Source organism: Sinocyclocheilus grahami, unplaced genomic scaffold (assembly GCF_001515645.1).
Source record: "Sinocyclocheilus grahami isolate Dianchi unplaced genomic scaffold, SAMN03320097.WGS_v1.1 scaffold240.1, whole genome shotgun sequence".
Classification (NCBI taxonomy): Eukaryota; Metazoa; Chordata; class Actinopteri; order Cypriniformes; family Cyprinidae; genus Sinocyclocheilus; species Sinocyclocheilus grahami.
Window position 1 is genome coordinate 1,390,210 of NW_015505419.1, and position 10,723 is coordinate 1,400,932.

General features: G+C 41.4%; 1 protein-coding gene across 1 annotated transcript in view; it reads right to left on the minus strand.

Annotated features, from left to right (window-relative positions):
- LOC107597892 (uncharacterized) overlaps positions 1-10,150 on the minus strand; it is a 12,997-nt gene extending 2,847 nt beyond the window's left edge. Inside the window, exon 1 of the mRNA XM_016289093.1 lies at positions 5,403-10,150. Coding sequence (XP_016144579.1) covers positions 5,422-9,807 — 4,386 coding nt within the window. The 5' untranslated portion in view covers positions 9,808-10,150 and the 3' untranslated portion in view covers positions 5,403-5,421. The remainder of the gene's footprint in view (positions 1-5,402) is intronic.
- Positions 10,151-10,723: the final 573 nt, after the last annotated feature.

Genomic DNA, 10,723 nt, shown 5'->3' on the forward strand with positions numbered 1-10,723 from the left:
CCCTACCCCTCACAGAAAACTTTCTGCATTTTTACAATTTTAAAAGTAAAAAAAAAACTTTGTTTACTTTACTTTTATAACAGTTTTACAAATGAGGACATTCACAAATTGAGGATTTTGCCGATTTTGTCAGGTTTTGCTCACTTTTGGGTACAAATTTGTCCCCAAAATATGGTTACAACATACAGAACTACCACATTTTGCTATAAGTTTGATTGCATCATATAATAATTGCTGTTAATAGTGTTCATCGTCTGTTTGATTATGTCTTATATTGATTTTTCCGTACATTTCTGCCATATGTACATTAACTGACAGTCACCACTGATAAGCTACCACTAAATATTGTAGAAACTTAATTTGCTGTAAAGTTGCTTTGCAATGATTTGTATCGTGAAAAGCGCTGTACAAATAAACTTGAATTGAATTGAATTAGGACTGGTGGTGGTGTTTAAGATATTGTTGGCCATAGGTAACAGTAATTATTATTAAAAGATACTACTACTATTATTATCTGCTGGGTTCATGAATATTAATCACGTTGTCAGCGTTCGCTCGAACTGATTTGCTGAAATCAAAACAGGGACGGTAATAGATGAGTGCCAGCCAACGAGAGCTGTTCGCGCATTAGCTCCACCCACTGCCGAGAAACCGGCATATCTTCTGCTTGTTCTTAAAAGCTGAATAATTCTAAATTAACTCTGTTATTTTAACAGGAAATTACAACAAAGAATATGGTTTACATTGAGTACATGACATGATCCATTGAGCGCATCCAAACAGTACAGATCGCTTGACGGAGAGCGAAACTCAAGCGCTCAGTCAGCGTGTTTATCGAGTGAAAATCTGTCTCTCACACACATACTGGCGTGTAAAATCTAAGAATTTAGTAGCCAATGGCTAATGTTAGACATTATTTAGTCGCCCAGAGTAAGATTTACTCGCAATGTAGAGGGTTGCTCATATAAACAAAATAGTATATGCATGGTACACTGACACTCTCAGAAAAAAAGGTACAAAGCTGTCCCTGGAGCGGTACCCTGAGATACAAAAGCTAAAAGGAACATCTTTGTACCTTATTTACCCCTAATCGGAAGCTAAAATTGACACAGTAGAATTTTAAAAGTACATATTAGTACCTCAAGTGTACATTTTAGTACCTTTTGATAGGATACCACCCTATTGACAGCTTTTTGTACCTATTTTCTTAGAGTGTAAGGAAAATAAAAGCTAATAGGTACATCTTCGTACCTTATTTACCCTTAAAAGCCATATACTAGTACCTTAAACTTACATATTAGTACTTTAAAAGTACATATTAGTATCTTTTGAAAGGATACTGCCCCAGTGACAGTTTTGTACCTTTTTGCTCTGAGAGTATATTAGTGACTTAGTGATTAGTAACTTATTTATAAAATGCAAATAGCATTAAACTTATAAACAAAATATTCATGAATAAAAACAGAACAAATTTTTCATTTAAAAACAGAAAAGTTTGATAAAACACTCTCAGCTGTCACTTGGTGGCATCTTTTCACAAGGTACACCTTTGTTCCTTATTTACCCCTAAAGGGTGCATATAAGTACCTTAAAGGGACATATTAGTACCTAAAATTTGTACCTTTTGAAAAGATACGACCCCATTGACAGCTTTTGTACCTTTTTTTCTGAGAGTGAATAGAGACATTGTGGCAATGTGGGTCCACCAAATTCTGTACACTACAGTCTTACCAAGGCTATGTGTCCGATTCTAACTCATAAGCCATGTATACATTGAATGCATTGCAAGTCTGTTAGCTTTCTCTGTTAGTTTGTACAGAATCATCTGCAAAAGGCATAAATGCACATTTAAACCCAACACTCTAAAAGAGCAGGTGGTTTCTAACAAGGCAAGAGCCTTATTCATTGCTTTTTTATTTTTTCATTGCTTCTTGGTTAGTATTAGTTCAATCTAGTAGTCAAATAATTAATCGTGATAAATCGCATCCAAAAGAAAAGTTTTTGTTTACATAATATATAAGTGTGTACTGTGTATATGTATTATGTATATATAAATAAAAACACATGCATGTATATATTTAAGAAAAATATATTTATATATAATATAAAATATAATAATATAAATATATAAATGTATATACAAAAATAGATATACTGGATGTGTTTGTATCTACAGTGGGGCAAAAAAGTATTTAGTCAGCCACCAATTGTGCAAGTTCTCCCACTTAAAAAGATGAGAGGCCTGTAATTTTCATCATAGGTACAGTGGGTACAGAAAGTATTCAGACCCCCTTAAATTTTTCACTCTTTGTTATATTGCAGCCATTTGCTAAAATCATTTAAGTTAATTTTTTTTCCTCATTAATGTACACACAGCACCCCATATTGACAGAAAAACACAGAATTGTTGACATTTATGCAGATTTATTAAAAAAGAAAAACTGAAATATCACATGGTCCTAAGTATTCAGACCCTTTGCTCAGTATTTAGTAGAAACACCCTTTTGATCTAATACAGCCATGAGTCTTTTTGGGAAAGAGGCAACAAGTTTTTCACACCTGGATTTAGGGATCCTCTGCCATTCCTCCTTGCAGATCCTCTCCAGGTCTGTCAGGTTGGATGGTAAACGTTAGTGGACAGCCATTTTTAGGTCTCTCCAGAGATGCTCAATTGGGTTTAAGTCAGGGCTCTGGCTGGGCCATTCAAGAACAGTCACAGAGTTGTTGTGAAGCCACTCCTTCATTATTTTAGCTGTGTGCTTAGGGTCATTGTCTTGTTGGAAGATAAACCTTCGGCCCAGTCTGAGGTCCTGAGCACTCGAGAAGGTTTTCGTCCAGGATATCCCTGTACTTGGCCGCATTCATCTTTCCCTCAATTGCAACCAGTCGTCCTGTCCCTGCAGCTGAAAAACACCCCCACAGCATGATGCTGCCACCACCATGCTTCACTGTTGGGACTGTATTGGACAGGTGATGAGCAGTGCCTGGTTTTCTCCACACATACCGCTTAGAATTAAGGCCAAAAAGTTATATCTTGGTCTCATCAGACCAGAGAATCTTATTCAGGTGTTTTTTAGCAAACTCCATGCAGGCTTTCATGTGTCTTGCACTGAGGAGAGGCTTCCGTCGGGCCACTCTGCCATAAAGCCCCGACTGGTGGAGGGCTGCAGTGATGGTTGACTTTCTACAACTTTCAAAATCTTTGGAGGGAGTTGAAAATCCATGTTGCCCAGCGACAGCCCCAAAACATTACTGCTCTAGAGGAGATCTGCATGGAGGAATGGGCCAAAATACCAGCAACAGTGTGTGAAAACCTTGTGAAGACTTACAGAAAACGTTTGACCTCTGTCATTGCCAACAAAGGGTATATAACAAAGTATTGAGATGAAATTTTGTTATTGACCAAATACTTATTTTCCACCATAATTTGCAAATAAATTCTTTAAAAATCCTACAATGTGATTTTCTGGATTTTTTTTTCTAATTTTGTCTCTCATAGTTGAGGTATACCTATGATGAAAATTACAGGCCTCTCTCATCTTTTTAAGTGGGAGAACTTGCACAATTGGTGGCTGACTAAATACTTTTTTTCCCCACTGTATATATACATAATAAATAAGCACAGTACACATGCATATATTATGTTAACAAAAACCTTTATTTTGGATGCGATTAATCGCAATTAATCGTTTGACAACACTAGTTCAATCTGAAGTTGCTAAATGTAAACAGGGCCAAAAAAAAGAGATACAAGATTTTCTTCATAATTAAAGCAATGATTTCTTCTAAGATAGTCATTGGGAGGCAATGCTTATACATTAATTATCTTAGTTTTGACTGCTGAAGTTAAGTCATTAAAATTAAACAGCACAATGGCAATGTTATGTCTACATAACGTCTTATTTTATTAAGATGAAATATTAAAAAAAAAAAAATTTGGCTTATGAGAATCTAAGAGAGATAGTTCACCCATTAATTATAATTATGTGATTATTTACTCACCATCATGTCATTCCACACTTGTATGACTTTTTTTCTTCTGCAGAACACAAAAATATTTCAAAAAATGTCCATACAAAATTTCCTTTTTTTTGTCCATACAATGAAAGTCAAAGGTTTTTTTTTTTGACAAAAACAGTTATTCAAAAGAGGGCCATTACTAGCTGCAAGTAATATAAGCAGACACTTAAGCAGGTGCCCCACAAATCAATGGCATTTTATATTTAAAAAAGCAATTAAGATTAGATTAAACAGGACCCCTTGTGACCAGAAAGAAATTTTGGCTTATGAGAATCTAAGAGAGATAGTTCACCCATTAATTATAATTCTGTGATTATTTACTCACCATCATGTCATTCCACACTTGTATGACTTTTTTTCTTCTGCAGAACACAAAAATATTTCAAAAAATGTCCATACAAAATTTCCTTTTTTTTGTCCATACAATGAAAGTCAAAGGTTTTTTTTTGACAAAAACAGTTATTCAAAAGAGGGCCATTACTAGCTGCAAGTAATATAAGCAGACACTTAAGCAGGTGCCCCACAAATCAATGGCATTTTATATTTAAAAAAGCAATTAAGATTAGATTAAACAGGACCCCTTGTGACCAGAAAGAAAAAAAGAGCACTACAAGGAAACAGTTATAGCTAGATGTGACAGGCACATGCACACTCAGAAAGTGTTTTTCGTCATTATGAAGTGCACTTAAAGAGGATTTACTGTTACATTTACATTTACAGTTAATTTGTGGTTATTTATTGTACATTTACTGTTCATTTATTTTTTGTTTTGTATTCGGTTTTGAATGAAATTCCTACAAGTTTCAAACTACATGAGACTTTTAATTTTTAGATGAACTATCCCTTTAATTTACCCATATAATCCATAGCCTAACATTGTGTTAAACAATACAAACTTTCTGGACTGGAATAATCAAATAAAAGCAAAATAATTTTTAAAATAATAGTTCTTAATACTCATTTCAGATATATAATTTCTATGGTCTGTTTGAATTAATTATATACAGTGTAAGTATATACTGTAAATTCAAAATATTTAAAAATATTTTAACTTACAAAAGGGTATTCCGTATGAGATAGTGTAACTGATTTATTCCTCTAAAACATTTTAAAGATGATATTCAAAAGATTTAAAACAAGCCATAACAAAAGGTTGGAAAAATAAAAACTAAAAAAAAAATAAAAAAAAATGTCTTATGGATCTTAAGAAAGTCATGTTGTCTAGCTGATTATTTTCATACAAAGGATTTTCACTTTATATATAAGGAATTGTTTTTTTTGTTTTTTTTTGGCTTACGCTGATTTCTTTTAAAGCCCTTACCATTATGAAAAAAATGTTCAGTGCATGCAAATATGATGAAAAATAATGAATTTGCACTTACGCTGTAGGTGAGTGGGGCTTTACCTATGCTCCACCACAAAGCTCATGGTGGTGCCATCGAAGGAGGGGGGAGCGATGATCCTTGGCCCTTGCTGGGAGGTGATGCTGATGACAGGCTGCTTGCTGTTGGCCAGCCTGCTGGTTTTAACATGTTGAGCCATGGAGGTTGTTTGTGAGGACCTCCCAGATGGCATATAATAAGGGCTCTCCATGTAAGCTCCATCCTCCTGCCTTCCCATGTGCGAATGGGATTTATCCCCATCATCTGCTTCTGACTGCATAGAGAGCTGGGACTGAATAGTGCGTGCGGGGATCATCGTGGTAGGCATGTATCCCGGGTAAAACATGTAAGTATGGCCGTAAGCTCCCGGGCCGAGAGCGAGAGGGGATATTGGCAATGGGACAGGGGTCATGGGAGGCTGCTGTGGCATGGGGACGTCCACATACTGCCCGGTTTCCGGGTCAAAGAGACGCCTGGTTGATGGCTGCACCGGAGTGTCCACCAAGTAGTAGTTTCCCGTGGTGGGATCCAGCAGCATCTTTCTTTGGGTTGCCTGGAAGTGATCTGTCAGGATGGGGGAGGGTTGAACTGTAGGGGAGAAGCAAATTACTTGTGGCTGAGCAGCTTGCATTGGGACAGGCAGGGGTGTGTGGTAAATAGCAGCGGTAGGGGTATCTGGGGACCGTGTCTCCATCACAAAAGATGAACGTTTTGGCGACGGATGGCCTCTGGTGTCACTGTGAACCAGGTAAGAAGGCGGACTGGCCGTTTGGGTTTTACCTCCTCCAGTTGGGATTGTATAAACAGCTGTTTTGCCCAATCCAGACATGGTTGGCTTTGCTTGAGGCTTCACTGGTATGGTTAGGTAGTTCTCTGAATCTGCTGTGGAAGTGAACTGCAGCGGGGCAAACTCAGTCTCACTGCCATTCGGCCGCTCCCTCTCTTCTAGTACACGCTTTGGCTGCGATATCTTCAGGGAAATGGGTATTTTAGGTGCAACACCCTTGGAGCTCAGAGTCGCTGGTGATTCAACATGCGTTTGCAGTGCCTTTGTAGCTAATGGCTTCTGGCATATGTTCTTATATGGTGTTCCTGTGAGCTGCATGAGCGGTTTAGGGCCGTTTCGCTCTTCCCGGGCGATCGGAGTGGTTGATGACTTGTCATCTTTTTTAGGTGGCATCTCGTTCAGGTTTGAGTTTGAATCTAGTCTTAGCAATCTATCCGCTGGAGTGGAGCTAGAGTTGCTTCCCTGTTCGTCCACGCTGTGCTCCTCGCTGGTGATGAGCGAGAGCACGTGGCTGTCCTTTATCGGCCGTGGTTCTGTTTTTCTCTTCCACTCGTTCTTGTCAAAAACATACAGCTGCTCCATCGTTTTGACAGCAGCTTGCAATTTTTCCAAAGCGGCCTGGTTGGCCATTTTGGGTTCGCTTTTCTTCTCGGCTGTGTCGCTCGATTTATCTTGTTTTCGTGTGCTTGTTTCAATTCTCACTCCTGCTGGCACTTCTTGCTTTGGCAGCCTGTTAGCTACAGCAACGTGAGGGGAGGACCTGTCGGTCTCAACTATATCCTCTGGAAATCGTCTCTTGGGGGGGTCTATTAAATTTCCGGATTGCTTCACATTGCTATTTGTATTCACAGACTGGCATTTAATCACTATGGGTGAAAGAGAGGCTGAGTTCAGAGAAGGACTCTGCTTTAATGTCTTGTGCTCTCCATCACAAGTCGAGTGGCTAGATTTGTTGTCGTTGTCTAAAGACACAAAGTGATATGAGCTCTTAACCAGTTTACGCACGTCTCTAACCTGGTGAATGGGGGTCTGTAGCTTGCCTTTGTTATCCTTGTTATCTCTAATGTCTCTGACTATAAAGTGAGGCACTTTGTCAGACGACTCACCCTTGAAAGCCGCGGCGAGCGCTTGGCACCTGTTGTCCTCAGCTGTCTTGCAGCCTAAATTGGGAGTCAGTAGCTTCGCGATATTGAACGGGTCGCTTTTGTTGTCCCGAACGCTCCGCAAACTTATTTTGATTTCTGGCGACTTCGCTGTCACAGCGCGGCGCGTCGCGTCGGACACATAGAGCGTGTTTGAACGCCACTTCAAAGCTCCGCTCTCTGCTTGATCGCGCGTGGAGGAATTCACATTCGGCTGCGGTTTCCTGAGGTCCCGGTCCGCGGACGGAAGCTGTATGCTTGGCACAAACAAATGTGACATTTTGGTGTGCTTGCCGCTCGCCGAATCGACGCTGAAGCTGGTTTCCCCCGGACACTCGCGGAGCGGTTTCTCCTCAGGAGTTTTGTCGTTTTTATGTTCCTTTTGAAACTCTAGCTCGCCGTCCCTCCACGATCTGAACGCGCTATTTTGGCTCCGAAGCAGCGTGCTTTTGGATGCTTCGAATGCTCCTTTTTTAGTATCATTCGCCGACTCTAAATTCCTTCCTGATGCACTCGTCAAAGGCTCTTCTTTGCGCCCGTCCTCTTTGGCATCGCTTGAATTACCGTCTACTATGTCGCCCAGATCGTCCACGCAGACGATCGTTAAGTTGGAGTCGGCTTCTGAGAATTTCGAGCTTTGCCTTTGCAGCCCTTTGGAATTTTTCTTGGCCGCTTTCTCCCTGTGCGCTTCGTGCGTCCCGAAGCACGGAGAGGGCGCGTGGTGCGCCTCGCATATCTCGCCCCTCTCCATTTTGCGCTCCTGCTCGAACTGCATTTTCTTAGAAATGACATTTTTGAGGAGACTCGATGCGAATATGGCTTTCTTGTGTGCGTCTTCCATGGTTTCCTCTGCATTGCAGGGTCGCTTGCTGGCCTCACTCCCCTGAGCGCTTGGCAAGGTGTTTGTAACTTCATCCGTGGAACGTGATCCTCCAGTGCTTTCGTTTACAGGCTGCCCGGATTTGACATTGCATCGAAAATTGAGCGTTTCGGTCAGCCTTATGAGGCCACTCTGCCCCGGTGAAAACTTCCCCGTGAGCTCAGTCTTTTTTGTGGTAGACGGTGCGTTTTTGCGGCTCACCAAATTGCCGTTCAGTGCAAATATCTCAACGGGGGGTGCTCGCATGCTGGTCAAAGTCAAGCCCGTTATCTCCTTACCGTCCCTCTTTTTGGCGAAATGGAAATTGGATGTGGAGCCTTTATGTGCTACTAAGTTTTGATCCCTCGCCTTGCCATACTTTAGGTCAACAAACGTCGACCACCTGTTGATTCCCAGCCCATGCTCTGAAGCAGAAGACTCACTAGAAGTACTAAAGTTTATGGCATCAAAATATGGGTACGCCAAACTTTTGAATGCCCTGGCTGTGAGATTGCGCACTTCCTTATCGGCGTCGTCCAGCTCGCTCACCGCGCTGGACGCACCGCTGGAATACTCATTTACATCTTTGCATTTCAGTTTGCTGCCAAAGTGCAAGCGCCCCGGCGCAGCAATGAAACGCTTTGCGTTATCACACACTTTGTCGCCCCTTGCATTCACTCCTCTCAAAACATAGCGGCTTATACCTTTTGCTTGTTCTTGGATGTTGCTTGGCTCATTCACAGCGCGGGAAGTGGCTTTGATTGACAGGTGAATCTGCCCAGCTGCGTTTTGCTTTTTTGACAAGCCCCCGTCTGAGCTGGCACATTTGTCCGCGTCACAGAGATTGCTTTCAGGCTTACTGCTGACCACTGCTTCGCTCGTATTCGCCTGGTTGCTTTCCATACTCTCCTCTTTTGCACCTATCGTTTCATCACTGTCAAAAGACGCATAATCGACAAACGAGTAGACCTGGAGATCGTCCTCGATATCCCAGCTGGATCCCGTCTCAAAGTCGTAATCCGTATCGTGGTCCAACTCCAAAAGCTGGATTTCGTGGGTTGTGATATAGTGCGATTCATCTTCACGGATTTCAGGCGTGCCGTGATCCGAAAGCACCACAGTGACCTCATCATCCGATTCACTTTTGCTGCTCATATAAACATCATTGTATTGTTCATGGTTATTGCTTCCTGGACTCTGCGTCTCCAAATTTGGGGATTTGGGCTTTTGCTCTGTTTTCTCGGTACAGTCCGTGCCGTTTTCATCGGCTTGAGGTATTTCCGAAGCTGCTGTTTCAAAAGAGCTCCACTTTTCCACGCATTCCTCCGGTGTGCATTTATGTTCAGTAGATTCCTTTACTTTTTCAGTGCAAGGTTTGTGCTCTCCTTGTGAATCGCTTATGCCACTGATGCTTTTAATAATTGCCAATTTACCCGAGTCTCCAAATGTCACTTTCACTGTTTTTGTATCATCCAATTTTAGTTCCAGCAGGTCGTTGAGATCCACATAATTTGACTCTTCTTGTGCGGCTATCAGGCGCATGTCCCGTTTGGAAAGAAAGTTTTGAAACGAATGGGTGTCTTCTCGGTAAATGAGTGTTTTCTCCGAAGCTGCCATTTGATTTGTTGGTGATAAAGCCGTGGTTGTACAATCTGAAGTCTTTTAGGAGAGACACCAGTCCCCAGGAATCCCCGCTGCACTGCCTGTTGTCCAATCCTAGTGAAGTTGTGGCTCTGCGCTGCCTTCCTCACCCGAGACCGTCATTTTACACGCGCGACCTCGTTTCAGTGAGGCAAACCACACTACTGTCACCCTACTGTACGTTCTCGTAGAATATGCCATGAATATTCCCGTAACGATGCAATGCAAGGCGTATATCTGAAGACAAACGGAGCCCGAGGCCCATCACACAGCCTGTTGTGTTGCGCGCTGTCACTTAAAATGCATATGACTGCAAATTTAGAGCAGATGACGAAATGCGTAAAACGGCTATTTTAGAACCTGGATGTTATGTTCAGCGTGTTTTGTTACATACAGCAGACAAGGCTGACTCCCCCGACACAACATTTGTGCTAAAAATGAATCCTCCTTAAGCTTCTTGCTCAACAATGTGCGCGTTTGACGTGTCACCGCCTTAACCCAACAAAAGAAATATGTCACAGCCATATAATCGCTCTCAGTCATGTGATGGAAATGTTGACGCTCTAAATGGAGTTACAGCATGGCGAATATGAGAGGGATTCACAGTCAGAGATGAGGCCTTGATAAATACAGTTGATCATAGTGCTTTGCCAAAGAAGATGATGAAGAATTTGCGTAATGAAGTGTTGCGTAGTTTAGTTATAGTCACCTATAACTTCTCATAAAACAATTTCTTTCCCCCGCAAAGATTCTGGAAGGTTTCGTTTTCATGCATAAAAACATAGTTTTGGAGCAAGCTCAGCACCACAGCGCTGGACAGCTCCTTTGAAGTAAACAATAGGCCTACGCCATTTGATCATATCTCCAGCAGTATGCACTCAAAAAATGAATT